The 18761-nt window shown below is 42.1% G+C and overlaps 3 protein-coding genes across 4 annotated transcripts; 1 reads left to right on the forward strand and 2 right to left on the reverse strand.

The window, feature by feature from the left end:
* Positions 1-650: 650 nt before the first annotated feature.
* popdc2 (popeye domain cAMP effector 2) lies at positions 651-8566 on the reverse strand. 2 transcript variants are annotated; one of them, XR_012981882.1, is made up of 4 exons: positions 7618-8566; positions 4864-4972; positions 3813-4431; positions 651-2215 (listed from the first exon to the last, which is right to left on the reverse strand). XR_012981882.1 is itself a non-coding variant. In XM_076263233.1 (4 exons), the coding sequence occupies exons 1-4, from the start codon at positions 8109-8111 to the stop codon at positions 2133-2135; spliced, it is 1122 nt and encodes a 373-aa protein (XP_076119348.1). In that variant the 5' UTR covers positions 8112-8566; the 3' UTR covers positions 652-2132. The 2 variants fall into 2 exon arrangements, 1 of the variants encoding a protein (XP_076119348.1); XM_076263233.1 differs by having other exon boundaries at positions 652-2215; positions 3996-4431.
* A 1881-nt stretch (positions 8567-10447) lies between these two features.
* On the reverse strand, positions 10448-11980 carry cox17 (cytochrome c oxidase copper chaperone COX17). Its single transcript, XM_076262535.1, has 4 exons — positions 11846-11980; positions 11303-11438; positions 11073-11178; positions 10448-10619 (listed from the first exon to the last, which is right to left on the reverse strand). The coding sequence occupies exons 2-3, from the start codon at positions 11419-11421 to the stop codon at positions 11094-11096; spliced, it is 204 nt and encodes a 67-aa protein (XP_076118650.1). The 5' UTR covers positions 11422-11438; positions 11846-11980; the 3' UTR covers positions 10448-10619; positions 11073-11093.
* Positions 11981-16106: 4126 nt separating this feature from the next.
* Positions 16107-18594, forward strand: LOC143099852 (potassium/sodium hyperpolarization-activated cyclic nucleotide-gated channel 1-like). Its single transcript, XM_076262765.1, has 6 exons — positions 16107-16318; positions 16735-16930; positions 17719-17823; positions 17910-18047; positions 18161-18322; positions 18463-18594. The coding sequence occupies exons 1-6, from the start codon at positions 16107-16109 to the stop codon at positions 18592-18594; spliced, it is 945 nt and encodes a 314-aa protein (XP_076118880.1).
* The last annotated feature ends 167 nt before the right edge of the window (positions 18595-18761 follow it).

The raw sequence follows: 18761 nt of genomic DNA on the forward strand, positions 1-18761 counted from the left end.
AGTAGTGTTATAAACACTAGTAGTAAACGCACACTGACTCAGGAACACACGCACACACACACACACACACACACACACACACACACACACACACACACACACACAAGAACACTTGCTGGAGCTTTTGCAACTCACATCCTGAGTCATTAACTTTAGGTATTATTTACTGATCATAGCCTTAACACTGAGAATAAAAAAAGTCTTTGTCTGCAAATAGCACCCGGCATTGCTTTGAACTTCGCCAATTTACAAGGAAAAGCTGGGTCATACTCATGCTTCACACACTTATTATGCATGCATTCACAACACACAAACCAGAGCTGCAAGGAGGAAAAAAGCAGGAATACACACACACACACACACACACACACACACACAGAGGGAGAGAGAGCGAGACATCACTGACTCTCTCTGTGACAGGGTGTTTTGAGTTGTACCCACAAAATTTAATTTCTTATCAAGGAGCTGCTGTTGATGTCATTGAGTTTTACAACTGGAAACAGGGTAGCATGCCACTAATGCTAACTCGACCAAATCCACTTCTTATGCTTCAGCATATATTTCAGTGTGCATTTTTTGTAGTGTGCATGTGTGTGAGATTTCATCATGCGTTGTTATACATTATTCGTCATCGTTGGAAGTGGACAATGAAGAGCATGACAGAATAGTTTGGTCATTTCTGTAAATATTTTAATATTTGAATGCAGAAGGCTTTATGTTGGAGGCTCAGAATTTGCATCTTTAAAAAGAGCTTCATTGAGACATCGGTTTGGCCCCAAGGGGAAAAAAATACATTTTCATATCGTGTCCATATGTAGACAGAGCTGTCCTTTTGGAAGAAGAAAAACAAAACCACACTTTTCCACATTTAGCCATAAAACTCTGCCTTTTACGTGCTACTTTATGATGTCTGTTTTCTAGACTATTTGAACATCCTGAACTGCCAACAGGCATTAACTGTCACATTTGGAATTGTGGAAGTCCAGACCGTTGCAAAAACAAATGTGTTTACTAAGTGATTCACAGTCCCTTAATTCCATAATTTGTTTAGACACAATTTACATCAAGCAAACCCTTCCCATTCCCTATGTCATTCAAGCATAAAACGTGTGAACTTAGTAATGTGGAATCATCATATGCATATTAACATAACATCTAAAGACAAAAGAGAAAACTCGACAAACAAAATGTCTAAATGACGTGAGGAAGACAGAGTGAAAGTCTGTGTCTTAATTGTCATCGTCAGAATAAATCCTGTACCATACCATGGCTTTATGATTCTTTCATAATCATTGTCTTGAGGTTTGGCACCCAAAGTTCCCTCTCAGGGAGTAGTGAGAAAAAGAATAGAGAGAAATAAAACAAGTTAAAGGAACAGTCCACGATTCCAACGGAAGGTACATATTTGAGCTCAACAGCCAATCAAATTACACCTCCTAACTTCTGTTGATTGGCTGGAATGGTTCAATTTTTTTCAGGACTGTGCATAGACACCAGTTGTTTGTTTGTTTTTTGAGCACAAACAAATAACAAAACAGCTGGAGGATTATGAGGTGTGCATTTTCTGAAGTTTACAGTGTTTTAGATTAGAATCATGGACTGAAACTTTGCAAAAGAGAGACAGAAATGGGGGAAAGCATAGAATGACGGACAGAAAAGAATATTGGAGCAGAACATAAGACCCTGTTTACACTGTGTCAAAATGCATCTTGGGTAATCAGATCACAAGTGGACAACTAAGACCCATCGCTATTTACACCTGTGTCCATGATTAGGTGTCAGGCAGCCCATTTGTGTTTAGATTTCTTCACTGACTACTTTACTTCCGCTAGAGGTCTCCTTGTCAGGGACACATACGGGTTTATACTACAAAAGATATGTGTTCAAATGTGTCCTTAGTCCCTTTAGCAAGTGGTTTGAGTTGATCAGCTGACAGTTAGTCTTGTGGTTGTTTACAGTTGTATTAAACGCTGTCCTCTTAAGATCCGATCAACCAAGACTCATTTTAAAACCGAGTGCAAAGGCAAATAGAGAGACAGAGTATTACCACCGGAGGGCATTGTGTGGAACTTAGCCCCCCCGCCTCCATCTGGGCCATGGGGGTACGGTCCATGTGCTCGGTGAACCCACTGTCACAGTTTGGGAGTGTCGGTGGGGGCCAGGGGAGCCCGACCCCTCTGGTAGCGCACGGGTGGGACTGCAGAAGTGTCTCTCTCTGTGGGGAAAACAGAAGGCTGGACTCAGAAATACACAGTTTAAAAAAGTAAAAAACATACATACGGCTGTTAATACAACAGGCACACTGTCCAAACCATTTAAAAAGTCAGCTAGTCCCATACAGAGCTGTGTTATTGCAGGCACCAAGGCCATAGGAGACTGACATTTCATTTGGGTCAGCCCAAATTCATTATTGAGAAGGGCACACATAACATATATGGTAATGGTATTTAGAGCATGAGCATGGAGACATACAAATGTAAGATGCCACTCGTATATAAACATAAACAAAAAAAGAGAGGACATTAGAGTTGTCTAGGGGTATGGTGCTGTGTTCTCGGGGGCTGTAGATGAGATATCCCCCCATATGACCCATATCTATCAGAGCTCTCATTCCACTGCAAACCACATCTGAAGGTCAGCACAGAGTCTAATGACAGAGGAACCCTGTCTGCAGCTGTCGTGGCATCAGACACCCCCACCATGCACACACACACTTACAGGCTTACACTCATACACATCACTAACCTCTCAACAACCCAACCTCTCTCTGCAATCCAGCCATTCGAAACATGACTCCCCTCCTTTTCCCAGCATGCTCACACACACATTTACAGACACACACACACGCACAGAGAAACAAACACCATGGACAAGGGCATGTTTCAGGAGGGCACGTTTTGGGGTGGATTCATGCTCTGCCTCCCAGGATGTTCCCAGTGCTTCCAGACCTTTAATCCAGCCACAAACACACACACAAGGAACTGTACAAACACACACACAAGCAACTGTACAAACACAATAACACACTCACACATAAATATTACTGAATTGAAACCTACACTCCACACAGATAAATATATATATAGATATATGTGTATGTATGTACGCATAAACATAAGTCCTGAGCTGAAATCAACACCCATACCCCCTCCCTCTCTCACTCACAAACACACACACTCATTCACTAAAGCCCATCTGTCTACCTATCTACAATGAAAGTCATTTTTTGATCATCTTTATCATTTAGCAAACCACTTTCTCTATCTAGGAACCTGTTCTCATGTTTTTGAAGCCACACACACCCACACACACTTACTCATTCACACACACACAACACAGAGGAACATTTACCAGACACACTTCACACGTTATCTGACGATATTTAATACAAAATGTCCATAAGCGACTAAAATATTGAGATAAGAAAACTCTGCCTTGGACTCATTATACATAAAAAATGGCAAACAAGTCTTTCCACATGTGTCCTATAAAGCCATGTTATACAATGTGTGAGAACAAAACCAAATGGGTAGTGATAACACAGCAGCATAGAAACTACGACATCCACAACACACCACACACCTCCTTCTCTCTGTTAGTCGTGTAGCGGGGTGCCAGAAAGGTGTTCAATTAGTAAGGATGTGCCACTTCAAACAAGCACCCCTTTCGCCCGATACCATTCCCTGCCCCACCCTCAAAAAAGAAACACCCCACACCTGCACCTCACTACATGTCCTACACACTCCAAACCCAACCCCCCACCCCTCCACACACCCCTCCCCCCCCTCCAGCGCCCGCACATGAGTACTTACATGAGCCCTAAGAAGTGGCCTCGTGTGTTAGATCCAGCAACCTCCCCCTCAAAAAGAACATAAAAAGAAAACCAAAAAAAAAGAACTCCCACTACTTCAAATAATCCCTTTCACTCCCATAATCCATTAGCGAGCCAGCAATGTCAGCAAAGTCCTCCAGGACCAGGCTGGTGGAGTCCTCACCCGAGGGCAGCTCCGTGTCTGATGGGCAGGACTGCTGCCGTGTGGATGGACCCGGCACCGGCGCCTTTCCTCCCTGCGCCGGGGCGCCACTCTCCAACTTGGGCTTCTGAGTGTCGGGCAAGGGGTCCATGGTCACTACAGCGTGGTCGCCGTGGCTACCGCTGGCCGGCGGGGCCGAGCTGGTGCTGCCGCCGCCACCCTCGCTGGACTGGGTGGAGGGGGCGAGGACGTGGTAGAGGCTGGGCAGGCGGATGTCAAGGCGCACGCCGCACTTGGCGAAGAGCTTGTCGTTTAGCGAGTAGAGCTTATCGGCGATGTCGTTGCCCAGCATGACGGAGAAGAGGCGCGCCACGTAGCGCTCCCGCGACAGCAGCAGGTACAGGCGCCGCCGGCGCCACGAGATGTAGCGGCAGTCCTCCTCCGCCGTCAAGGTCACCTGGGGTCAAAGAGGTCAGTGGAGGTCATGAGTCTCAGGCATGTCAGATCAAAATACAAAGGCAAAAAGGATAATTGGGATATAAGAATTATAACAACACTATACAACAAATAATTGGATTGTAATAAGCTACAATCAATTAAAGTTGAAAATGAAAGGACTGTGTAAAAGAATAAAGAGAAAAAGTAGAGTATACTACTGGCAGTGCTAGACTCATGCTTATAACACACCTGGCCCTGAATAGAGACACTTGCCTATCTTAGTGTCATGAACCAGATCTGTGTACCTGAAGAATTTCATTATGTGACAAGAATGGCATGACTGACTTTGGTGACGGAATGTAATATAAAATATTACTGAATCACTTCTCTCCTTTTTTCACTCAGGTGTGGAGTGCTAAAAAATGATGATCGAATATGATTCGATAGGTACCTGAAAGTTCCCCTCCTCAGTCGGCCTCAGTGACTCCCATTCGGGCGAGTCCAGAAACTGGTGGGGGAAGATGTAGTGCAGGAACTGACCTTCTAGTGACACGCGGATCCTGAGGACACAGAGCAGAGAGTAACAAATGACCTCCACAGTAATAGAGTTGCTCAGGCGAGGGAATCATATTAGTGCTTCTACACAAATTATGGCAATCCATCCCAGTGCAAAGTCATCTGAAAGGCACGTATGACTTGTTAACTGTACATTTATATATCAGTTTACATTTATATATCAGTTTAACAGATAGAACACCACAATGTAGTGTACAAGATAGTATACTGAAACTTTACTATACTATACTATACTATACTCTATTATGATAGCATAGTAAATAAAAGTATACTACTGAAACTCATTTGTATTTTAAACTAAACGTTTTAAAATGAAAAAAGAATAGAGTGGATGTAGCCTCAGGCCTACTGAATCTGCTGATAATAAGATGACTGTGCCCAGTGCACACAAGAGCAGCACAATGTCAGATATAATCCTATGCCATATGGCAGTCTAATCAGTGGATAATACCCTGGTGTATCTGAATATTCCTAGAGAGGCCTTCTGGCTAACTTCAGGAGGGAACTGCTATGAGTCGCAAAAGTAATTGGTATGAACAGGCATTCATAGTAGGTTAATGCCACATTAGCTCCTGAGAATAGAGCCCTATATGTTTTATGTAACCCAGTGGAATCTCTCTGAAGGCCCTCTGGCATTCCTTCCACTCTCGGAGTGTGGGAAACACAATGGCTGATGAGAAACTCAGTGGAACAGTGGAACAGTGGAACAGTGGAAATTAATTTTGTTTGAAACGCATCCCATTTATTATTCCCAGTGACAAAAAAGGCCTGGAAGAATGTCCTGAGGGCTTTTGGAAAAACATTATCTTGGCAATAAACATACAGCAAGTTTGAGTGAGCAATCAAATACTTTTGATTGCATGCACAATCATTTTTCACTGATCTTAACACATAGATCTCAATACAAATTTCAAGTGTTTGCCTGAAATTGCACTGTGCCTATTTACAAGGGCATTGTTCCCACCTCTTTTGGGGCCTACCATCAAATGTTGGACCTCTATAGAAAGCTGAGAACCTGTAGTTTTCGTAGGAAACAGTCATAATAACTGTGTGATGTACTCACACAGAGTTACAGAGGCTAGAATATAGTTTTTTCTTTCTGCCAGATTACAAGCATCTCTGAACTGACCACATTTCAGCCCTCTGGGTCACTTGATATCCCTTAGAAACACAACTGAGCCCTAGCACCAGGTCTTGTGAGGCTTTGTGCAAAAGTAGATCAATATAGAATGAAAACATGAGTGCTTTAGACCATTATTTGCCAAGGTATGCTCATGTGTTTTGTAAAATGCCTATGGAAACTCCCCATAGGACTTTTTGTTATCCAAAATGCATACTGACACTCAAATGCTTACTACACATGAACCACTTTGTGTAGAAGCATAATCCTGGTCTCAAATGAAAGGTAACACTTTGAGGTTTCTTGTGGACTATTTAGATTGTATGTCAGGTGTTCTGATATAGACTGACTACACAAAATATGGAATAATTACAAAAAAGTCTCTATTTTTGCATTTACATTGTTGGTTCAATGAGTGTGTATAAGATAAACTATACATCTGTACAACCAATATTGGATAATACAACATGAAGATTCAATTTATATGGATTCTTGTGAATATTTCAGTACCCAATATGTTGCATCTACTTACAGCTACACTGCAGCCAGAAGTCAGGGTAGCACCAAAAGCAGAGGAGGGGGAGGGGGGCATTTTGGATTCAAATTTAATTGAGACATAATAAAATGAATCTGAAAATGTAAAGCACTATACAGATTGTACATGAAAAAAGTTGTCATTTTTGGATTCCCAAGAGCCAAAGCTTTGAAATGGTGTATAACATTACTATGATACATAGCAATATGGTGCATACAATTGATTTAGAATGTTGGGGGGAGGTGGGGGAAGGGTGTAACCGTCCCGCCGGCGGGATATGAGGATTAAACTGTTAATCATAGACTGAATTGTATATTACAGTTAGATCTGTTTTCACATGCCAAATAGACTGCCCTCCCAGGTCACGCGAAGTAAACTTCAAGTTCAACCCTGTAGCTACCTGCTTATCTCATCGTGCCAACTTGACTACCTTCCTCAGCCAAATACCCCGACACCAGAGAGGCACCCCCCACTCTGCAAAGGGAGTTGGGAAAGGCAGCTCAGAGGCACACTCACTGACTGGTTTACAACCTTCAACTGCATGGATGTATTTCAACCCTCCGTATCCTGTTTCCATTGGCCTGCTGGGAGTCTCTCTGAAGTTTCAGTTTTTTATGGCGCCATTTTAGATTTGGCTAATGACACACAAACATGTCACTCAGAATATATGTTTAAATAGGAAGGATCTCACTTTATTTGAAATGAGCAAAATCAGGAAATTTTTGTTAAAAATTAATGTTTTAAAATCCATCTCTTACCATTTTTTCCAGCCATTGTAAAGTGGACAATGAGAAGGTATATTTAACTAGATTGAAAAGGTGCACTGCACACACATACACATGCACACACACACACACACTTCACAAAAAATGCATGAATGCAAACCTTTGACCTTTGTTATTTGACTGCATAAATGCTCATTCTTTCTGAAACCCCTTTTCAATAAAAACCAAATGCCCCCACTGGTCACTCACCTCCCTGTGAGCAGGAAGGAAAGCTGGTCGATGGGCGTCTTGCCCTCCACAGCGTAGGTCTCCTCGGCAGCCAGCGCCAACACTTTGTTCTCGCAGGCGGCCGTGATCTCCTTAAACACCTGCACGGGCACGCCGAGCGGCACGTACACGGTCTGGTAGAGCGCCGCCAGCTCCTCGCTGCCCAGGCCGTCGCGCAGTAGCCGCACCACCAAGTGGATGATCTGGCAGAGGCATGCCACCACCAGCAGGATGTTCCACACAAACACGTCCAGGCCACAGACGGTCAGGAAGCCCCAGAGTGACAGGCAGACATGCGCCGGCACCAGCAGGCTGAAGATGTAGAGGGCGCCGTATGCAGTGCTGCCCCCCATGTAGCCCAGGATGAGCACTGTGTTGCCCAGCTGGTAGAGGGCGCCCTCCGTGTTGTTGGTGAAGCCGTTGCATGGCTCAGCGTAGAGCACGGAGCCAAGGCTGGTGGAGTTGTCCCCGCTCATGTCTCTGTCTGTGTGTGTTTTTTGTGTGCGTGTTTGTCCACACTTTAGTTCACTCTGCTGATCACACTCAGATATCCGAAGTGGAAATAAAACTGACAAATCAAAGTGCAAGCTCAGATACTGTGAGCAGACCAAAAGACTTTGTCCTCCGAATTTTTTCAGTCGATTCTCCAGTGAAACATCTCCGACATGTCAGCAATGACGACAGATTGTTCCCATTGGTTCTGTTCTGACGTCCTGTTCATTTACAGTGTTTGTTTATTCCCACAACTCCTTGTCGAATTTCCCCAAGCAGAAAACCCCCCTTTGACAAATCGTCACGACGCACTGAAATCGTCTTCATATTAGGCGTCCTTCCATCTCTTTCCCACACCCTCCTGCACTCTCGCCGATACTTCACACACAAACCTCCTGCTCCCCTCTTCACACAAAGTGAAGTGAGTGATCTTGGTCACTGAGAGAGGGAAAGGTATGATAGAGAGGGAAAGAGGCCAGAGCGACAGAGAGAGAGGGAGGGAGGGAGGGGGGGGGAGGCCTACAAGGATAACCATGTTTGGAATTGAAACCTAAGGAGAAGAGAGCCACCGACAGAAAGCAGACTACTTACTTAACATAACAGCAGAGACCATGATAACAGGGTGGCAGCGAGCAGCGGTGCAGACCAAAACCTCCAGGGGAAGTCATACCACCTCTTGGCAAGGCTGCCTCTCAGCAAGAGTTTTTCTACAGCAACAACGGACACTTTGGTTCAAGCCAACACCACCACCCCAATGTGCTCGGAAACGCAGCGCTGGAGCAGAGGAGGTGGTTGTAGGAGAGAGGTGGAGGGGGGTGAGGGGACATATTTGAGATACTAAAATAGACGGAATTACAGGGGAGGTCGCGTTTCACAGATGACTGCCACGCACTGTAACCCCAGCCACAAATCACATTTTCTCATACCTGGCAGGGGAGAGGCATACCGTAGCTATAAAATCATGCATAAAACCATAATTTTTCCACTCATGGAATGGAATACCTCGCATTAAAACCATGCATCACCATTTTAAACTGTTGCACAACTTCTTGTGTTAAAGAGTGACCTCTGCAGAATCTCTTTGAACTAGGGTTGACAGTGGTATGAACAGGACAACAAATTTAGGCCGTTTGTCATCACTGCATGACACGAATTCTCAGAATCGACCACTTATGGATTGTGGTGCACACTGAAATAGTGATGAAAAAATGGACAGCTTTTTAGTCAAGGCAAGGCCAATCTGATCATTTTAAGCTTTTCAGCTTATCCCTGACAGTAACACAAAATGTTGTGATGGAGTTCCACCATCAACTCCACACACGTAAACCCTAAAATGAGACTTGAGCAGATACTCTTAACAGTTAACAGTTACTTCAGCCTATCGGTCAAAGGCACACTCAAACACATTGTGTGTGTGTTAAGGCTGATTGAGTAGCCAGTGACTCACATGGTGATCCTGTGTGTGTACAGTGCAGGCACCTCCCACTGAGGATAAGCAGTAAAGGTTACTCTGCAGAGCCCTCCAGTGCAGCATCTCAGCCATACAAGGCACTGAGCCAGAGAGAGAGTGTGAACACATGCGCACATAGAGAACTAGCACCCTCATGTCATGTGCCCTTGCTCAAGCCGGATTTACACTGCCCTGGAAATACAGATCCATGGAAAAATGCATGTCAGTTTTGCACTTTTACTTTAATCATCTAGATTAAACACAACTATAGACCCTTTCAAGAGAGTTCCATTATCAGCGTCATAGTTGACCCAAGGCTTCCGTTTTAACATTCCGTTATCTTGCAGAGGACGTAGATTGGGAACCAAATAGAACGTTCAAGCATTGTTTTTGTTTTTATTGTTGAAAGGGTCTACAACACAGTCTAGGTCAGGCTTTACTGTGTGGTGAATTCAATCTGAATCTCTTGGAGGATCTAAAGGCCTAAGACCGACCTACAAGCGTTCTGCTAAAACTGCATGCCTGTATAAAGAACTGCAGCACCTAACTGTGAAAAGAACTCTGATAAAAGTTAAGTGTCGGCTAGTTGTGCTCAGCCTATTTTCGGCATGAGCACATAACTCAGGAGGTGCAGCTGTCATCATCCCACACAGGAAAGAGTAACTGGAAAAAACTCCTTTGACCCAGGAAGTATTACATTGACCAGGAAGTTGTTTGTACCTCTTACTTCAAGCTTTGGCCTTCTGAATCCAAGTGATAAAATGTTTTACATATTATACAACAGCCTTTGCTTGTGATGTGAAATTCCCAACAGTAAAAGTGGCCTGTGTTGGAAGACAAACAGCAAACACATCTAACAGAGGAAAACAATCATCTTGCATAGGATTGTTTATTTCACATTTGTTCAAACATCATATTCACAATTTTAGAGCATTAAGACAATTGTTCACGGTTCAGCAATCTCTTCCCTCAAAGGGAACATAAATAAAGCCTAGAGGAATATCCCTGGTTCTCCTCCAAGCAGCACACCATCCAATACACACTGGAAAGAGAAGGAAAAAAAAGGAAAAACAAACAGGTGACCAAATAAGCATTTTCAAACCACATGACCATCTGCATCAAACTGTACAGTTCACATCTTGTTTTAATATGAACGAACATGACTACTGCGGATTTAAAAGTTACAATAATATAGTCATCACAGGGTAGAGTTTGCAGCTGCACGTTCCATGGACAGCTCAGCAAAGCACATTCTGCAAGTGTCGCCATTTAACCCCACCCACTTCTGTACTCTATTGTGTCAAACCGCACACGCATGCATCATCCTTACAAATGAGCTCATCTGCGTGGATAGCACCAGATCAGATTAAAAAATAGATACATACAAATAAATATCCATCACATTATTTCAGCATCCCCTCATGATCACGAATACCAATTTGGTGGCAACTGGGTGGCCGCATTAGGGACAACTGAGTAGGAACTTCCAACTCACCTGTCTCAAGTTCTGAAGTAATCAAATCTTGAATCCAAGCGCCCTCATGCATTCTTTGTGAGCTTCGATGAGGCCTGTGCAACTTTCTTCTCCCTTCTCAATGATGCTGAAATAATCAACATATATAGTTAATTCAACACAGCAAACAACTCTGCCCCGTGATAGTAAAAGGCAATCCTCATTCAGTACGATCTGTTGAGCTTTGCTTTTTGTCAATTTGATATCCTTACCATGCATCCCTTTCTTTTTTGGTCTCTGGACACGCACAGCATGGTTTCAGGGGTTTCTTTTCCGCTCCCTCAATGGCAGCTGATGGTTCGCTAACGCTAGCGGCAGAGATGGACGACATATCGAGACGAGGGCAAACTGCAGAAAGTTAAATACACGAATTGGATGCACTGAACATAGATAACAGAACAGGAACAGCACAATGACGCAAACTAGCAGCTAGTTGTACATTAAAAGCATTTTCGTGCATCGCTTCCGCATGTTAACTATACGTTAACATTAGCTGGGTAACGCTAACTTAACTGGACAGTCGCCTTCATAAACCTTGTAACTAATAACATGTAAAAGGCTGTATCGTTATGCAATATTCCCAAACCAACTACCCAACTTGCCGTTAAAGCCATTGACGCAGTGAGTTGTATGTGCTAACGTTAGCATTAAAGCTAGCTATAACGTTATAGGACGTAAATTGGGCTTATAGCAAAATACAAAACATGGATCAAGTACACCGACTTCCTACAAAGAATTGTATTGCATGAACTTACTCGTAGAAACAACTGCTGAAATCTTGAAAAGCTGGTGATATCGTGTACTCAGACAAATCCTGATGAACTACAGCCCTCTAACCATGTGTGTCCTTCCTTGCACAACATAAAACATGTCTGGTCTGGTCTGACATAATCCATGACAAATGAATGCTGGGTAATGTAGATTTTAGTTGCGACAACGAGCAGGGATGGGGAACAGCTTCAGAAAGTAGAAGTCCCACTGTAACAGGTGATTTCACTCATTAATTAGCTCATCTACGTGGCTGAGGAGTTGAGCTAATAAGAATCAGCTGAATGGTTGGAATAAATAATGTGGTTAGAGGCCTTGTAGTGAAAAAGAAAGTCACATGCCTCACATGGCGTTTTATCCTTTTTAGGACTATAATTAATGAATTAAATAAATGTTCTCTTGTCCAGCATACAGACCTCATGGGTCACTTTCCAAGTCTTACAGAAGACCTTGCTTTGGATAGGTAACCAGCCAATATTAAAACTTCTCTATTAGCTGTTAGGGGTGGGCATATCGATCCAAATATCAAAATGCATTGTTCCTGTTTCACCAAGGGCTAGTCTACAGTCATGCAAACACCATTCCTTTCACATAATTGCATGCCCGCTTTGCAATGTTTTGTTGCTGAAATATTTGTCAATTATTAACAGTGGAAATCATAAAATCATTAGTGGTCATGGAAATGTATTCAAATTTAGCATATTGATGTTTTATTCACGTCATAAACCATGACGCACTGTTCTCCTCTACATAAAAGTATATAAACGGCTTTTAGTTACAAATATCAGTATTGGTATCGGTAGCGGCAATACTGCCCCTATATTTAATTGGTATCTCTTATCGAAACCAAATTTTACAGTATCGCACACCACTATTAGCTGCTTGCCTTGCAATGCTCATTTACAGTCTACGGCACCAAGCCACAATAGCAGCACCTGCTGGTCAACCTGCACATAGCAACTGAAAACAAGCAGAATTTTCTAATAGTGTGGTGCTGATGAGGTGATAAAGCTCAAATTTCAATCTTGGTATCTTATATTGTTGAATTCTCATTCCTTAAAATAAAATTGTTATGGGCTTCACTACTTATTTTCTTCTCCAGAAAGCCCCACCGTTTCCAAGGGTGATACCTTGTTGTGACCCCTTGACCCCTACTACAGCTGTGTTAGACTAACTGGTGGTTACTTTCAGAACCATAGAAACCGCTCTGGCTACTTTAGCTGTGATAAGTGTAGAAAGATCTGGAAAAATGAAGAAAGGGGAGCGTACCTATGTTCCTCGCTTTGTATGAGACCGGGGAACATAGGACCCTTTTTTAAAACCCTAAACATAACCCTAACCCTAACCTCGAGCGGGGAACATAGGACCCGGGGAACATAGGACCTGGGGAACATAAGGATGACCCCCCACACAATATGTCCAACATGAGTCACGCATTCGATTGGTGTAGGAGCACATGATGGAGCCAATCAAATGAATGAATCTCACTCTCAACGTGTGAGAGTTGGCAGCTCTGTAAGTTATGACATACAATTTAAGGAGTGAGTTGGCATTTTAAAGTTAAATCATCCTTTCAATAATCAGATATGTTGTGCGTTCATGGTTGCCTATGTTGCTAATGTTCATAGGCTAGCTAGCCAGAAGGCTAACATCATATAGTTATTCAAAGGTATTCTGGGAAGTAATGTTCCATATCACAATCACCTGTGCTTATGAGTATAACATAAAGAAACAAGGAAGTGACTTATTTGTGCATGCACAAGTGTATTTTTATCTTTCACTATATCGAGTGACGTCAAAACGTTCTCCTGGGAGCTCTCGCAAAGCTCCTACTTCAACTGAGAAGTCCCCAGTTCAGGTGTGACGTAATCCAGGTGAGGCATAACCGTACGGTTGTCGAGATATTCACAGAAAACAGTGTCTGCCCTACTCTCCTTTTGGGGGGTCTGGTGCAGTTGGTGGGCGATGGACCAAAACGAAAATCAATGGTTCTGTGTCATCCTTGTGGGGCTACATGCCCATCCAGTTTTGTACAGCAGGGCCGGCTCTATAGGCATGGGCCAGGGTGGGTTAACCCCTGCCAAGCATTGTGTCTTGCCCACCCAAACAGTCAAGAAGTCAAAGGTTTTTTTTCAACTGTGCATCTGCGCAGTGTGCAGTCTCAAACTCAGCTTGGATGTAGATGAGTTGGTGTTGAGTGTAATGGTAGCTAGCTGGTACATAGCTGTGCAGTAGCCTAGGCTTATGTAGGCCTATGTGTGTTAGGTAACCGCCCCTCCCCCCTCCTGATGCCTTAATGGAAAAGGCCATTTTTCACATGGATCTCTGTTTCTCAAAGTCACTGAGTGCTGCTGGTATGAGAAAACACCCCCAAAAACAATCAGTGCTAGAGTTGCCGCAGCCAACAGCTTGAACAGCCAGACAGCTACAGTACTATACTATGGGGGGCATAATTTTAAATATGCCCCCATAGTGTAGCACGGTAGCTGCCTACTCTAGCTGTTGGCAGGGATGGGCAAAAATACATCAAAATTATGTATTTTAAAATAAAATATAAAATACCACAATCTTAAGTAATAAACTACAAAATACTAGCCATGAAAACAAAATACTGAATATGTATTTTGAAAGTACTAAACATACTTTTTTTTAAAAAAAGCATGATATATCACTTTGCAAACCTTCCATAATCTATTTATTCATCAGTAGGCCTACACTGACTCACTGTTGATTAAATGGACAATATTTCAGAGCAACAGCTCTTCTCTGCCTATGAGACATGCCATAACCTGCAAACAGTCAACAGATCAATATGCTGACCTGCATGTTACATCTCCTAAATACTGTATCAGAGATGCATTCAAGTATTTTGATACAAAATACGAAGCCATTTTCTTCAACAAAATAAAATACAAATGACAACATAGGCTACTATTTTGTATTTGAAATACTTATTTTATACATTATCTATAACTATAATGTCAGTCCTAGACTATTGTGTATATGCATGCAGCCCCTTCCACACTGAAATCACTTGATGCAGTTTACCACAGTACACTAGCCTTCGTTTTATAACTGGGGGTGGGTTTAGAACCCATCACTGTAAACTTGGATGGTCCTTTTTTGTTTATAGGGCATTACTGAGAAAGTTAATTTTTTACCTAACTTCTCTTCTGAACATGAACTCAATCTGCCACAATTCCTTCATGGTGATGTTGTGATGATGAAATACATGTATCAGAAATACTGCCTATCCCTGGTTGTTGGCTGTAGCAACTCAAGCTAGGTAGTATCGATTTTTCTGTGTTTGTATTTTGTGTTACCGTATGTCCATTTTGATCCAATTTGACCCAATTTGCCCACCCAACATTTCTACCAGCCCACCCAAGTAGGCCTAGCAGGCCTAACCATGACCCTGTCTTGCAGCCTTTCAGTGTCCCAGGAATCGTTGACACACGTCTGACTTCCTATGATGCTGCTTTGCAACAGCTGTCAGAAGAATTAGCATATCATAATAACAATAACACCCAAACATTTATAAGTAAACAATAATTATTAAGAGTGGTAGAGGTAAGGAGGAGTATTTGGAGGCAAGATGTTGACTGGTGTCATATGGGTTTTGAACTATTAGTCCATGAGCCACTACCACTTGGGGGGGCAAATTCTCACTATATTTTTCTGAAAGCTACATATCTCTGGAGTATAAAATGGTATGATAGCAAGTTGGATCTTGTAGCTTTGTGGCTGTACGGGCCTTCAAAGTTGACCTCTGATTTGAAAAAAAGGAAATTCCGCCTATTGACTTTTTTTGTTACACTCATAAGAGCCCAGAAAATAATCCAAACCTTATTATTACTGATGCATATGTGGTGTTTGATGTTGGCATAATTGGCAGAATTCCCCCCCCCCCCCACAAGTGGTAGTGACACGCCCCTTTTTGGGCCTGTGGCTCATGGGTTTGAAGCAACAGGAACTCTCGTGAGCGTGAGGGACAAGATTCTAGAGCCCTCCTTTGGTCCACAGGTCCCTAGCCAACTGGAACATACAGATGCTAAACATGTTAACACCATTAACATTAGCTTCTACATCTAGCTGAAGTCAGTGAAACAGTGGTGGCAACATTTTGTTGTAAAGCTTTCAAAGCTGAATAATCCCTTACCTGTCATCGCTTTTTTTATCACAAATTTTGTGATGAAAACTGATGAAAAACAGAGTTCAACGGTCTCTCACCGACGTGCTAACGATACAATGGAAAATGCTGGCAACGACATTGAAGTTAAAATTGAAGATAAACCTTACAGCAGATGTGGTCGCGTCAAATCTCATCTGTTTCAACTGTTTCTTCCGAAGTTCAACAAACAGTCTTCATACATTTTTGGAAGCGAAATTGCCTTTAATGCGGAATGTGATCGTCAACGGCAAGCAGGGGTATTGGTAATACATCCCCTTAGTTCCATAAGGTGAGTTCAAATTAACATTAAAGTTAGCATCTAACCAAAGATTAACAATCTTTGATCTAACTGTTTGATGCTAGTATAGAAGTTAGCTTTATGTTTGCTGAAGAAATCGATCTAACATTATCTACTAGATAATTATTAACTAGATAGACACGGCATTGAAAAAATAAATAATAAATATTTAATCATCTGGCAACTTCTGAAATATCATACAAAATATGAAGTATTTTTAAGTTAGCATGACAAAAACAAGTTAGCCAACATTAACTAGCAGCTAACTTAACGTTAACTCAAATTCAATCTAAACAGGACTACCCAGGGCTGTACATTAAGTCTTAAATTTACCTAACATTTTTCAAGATAAGCAGTGTCCATAAAACAACATAACATGTAGTGATTACTTTGTATCTACATTGCAGGCACAATTATGTCCTGGTCATGGTCATATTGACTTTTTTAAACCTTTTGTCAATTCCAATGGAAATAGCCTATTCTGAGGAGGTTGTGGGAGCAGCTCGGACACTCTGGAAATTGTTCAATGTGTTTTCTGACTTATTGTTTCTTCTGGATATTTACCTGAACTTTAGAATGGGTATTCTCTCAGATAGCAATGAGGTATGAATTGTATGACTTATATTTTATTGTTATGGTTTAGTAAAATGTGGAAGTATACGTTTGTGTACCTTTGTATAGGAAATTGTTACCCAATTTTATCCACTATCCCTATTGTCAGCTAAAGAAACAACTCAAGGCATCTTATTTAGGACAAATAGTTGCACTTTTTTTAACAGCATTTCTTCACATATAAGGGGTTTGCACGGCGTGTCATCAGATCGGACGTCGCCGTATTGGCGTACTCGCACCATAAGAAAGCATTGGCACTGAAGTATATTCCAAATGTCATCAATGAAAATGGCTAATTAGTGCCTGTTTTAGGTTGTACCAATAGGTCAGACCGAGAAAAACATCTGGATATCGACTTCCAAAAGTTATTAAAAACCAGGGAGAATAATCAGGGATGGATTACTGCACGGGCTTACCGGGCCCAGGCACAGAAGTTATCAGAGGAAAGGAGGAGCGCCTTCTCACCCATCTGCACCGCCAATAAACCGTAATGTCTCGAAATATCGCACCTTTTTTGTGGTCCAAGTCCTGCCCTATATGCCTTTGCATCTTAGATGCATTTTGATGAGCTTTTCTGTTGTTTAGACACGGCTACAATCACGTAAGATATCCAAAGTGCATTATACTCCATTGTACTTCATTCACTGAGTACCGCCAACATGGCCGCGCGTGCTGGGTTACCATGGTTACCGGCCAGAACGTGATGTCTGTGCAAACCCCTTATTGTTGTGCAGTGTGGACAGCATATTAACAAACAATTTATTGGCCTTCTTTTTCAGATAGCAATCATTGATTTAAAGGTTATTGCCAAGAGTTATTTGAAGACTTGGTTTATTCCAGATGCACTAGCTTCATTCCCTGTTGACTTCGTCATTGCCATTGCAGTAAATTAACTCATTACTATTCTCAAATTATGTCTGAAATGTCAAACTATTGGTTGAATTGTGACAGAAAATACAACCTCTTCTAGGAACACTGGAATGACCAGGACACAAAATCACTGCAAGGTGCCAAAATTATGCGGATTCTTATGTTTGCAAGAATTCTTAGTCTGATTCGTCTCCTTCGTGTGTCACGGCTAGTGAGATTCTTCAGTGAGTTGGAACAGGTACATATCTGGAACAGTGTGGTGCTTTCTTTCAGATGTTCTCTCTGTTTCCATCTACAGGGCCCCTCATTTCGGTATAACTTTTCATGTTTTACTCTCTTTCCTTTTCTCAGATGTCTAATGCAAATCTGGAAGGTGTCCGTATCTTCTTCAGAGTCATTGGTTTATTCATGATGATGTTTATTCTGTGCCACTGGAATGGTTGCATTCAGTACTTTGTGCCTTTGCTGGCAAACTTCCCACCAGACTGCTGGGTTAAACGCGAAGACCTCATGGTAAATTGTTACTATGGCATATTTACTTGAATGAAACACTGTTGCTTGGTTGCCTATATTTTATTGTACGAAAAGCAAGGAACTTAATTTTGGGTATGTATGGATGTTAGACATTATTTTCTTTTTTTTACATCTTGCAGAATTCTACGTCATCAGAGAAGTACACTTTTGGAATCTTTCGAGCCCTTTCTCACATGATTGGGATATCCTACGGCTCTGAAAACCCTCCAACTAGTAGGTTCATCACCAAACACCAAAGAGCACTACATTAGTTTGTTTTCCAAAATGTTAAAAATACTGTTAATGATGCATCATAGCTAGAAGGTAACTATGTGTGTGTGTCTATATATATATATATATAGCTCTACAAACTGCATATTTTTCATCCTACGGTTGCCGAGTGACTTTCAAATGAGTTGGCGGTTATATTCAAAATTAA

Source organism: Alosa pseudoharengus, unplaced genomic scaffold (assembly GCF_046254945.1).
Source record: "Alosa pseudoharengus isolate Yale_2024_CS ecotype anadromous, Long Island Sound unplaced genomic scaffold, YU_APseudo_1.1 YU_APseudo_1.1_scf_3, whole genome shotgun sequence".
NCBI lineage: Eukaryota > Metazoa > Chordata > Actinopteri > Clupeiformes > Clupeidae > Alosa > Alosa pseudoharengus.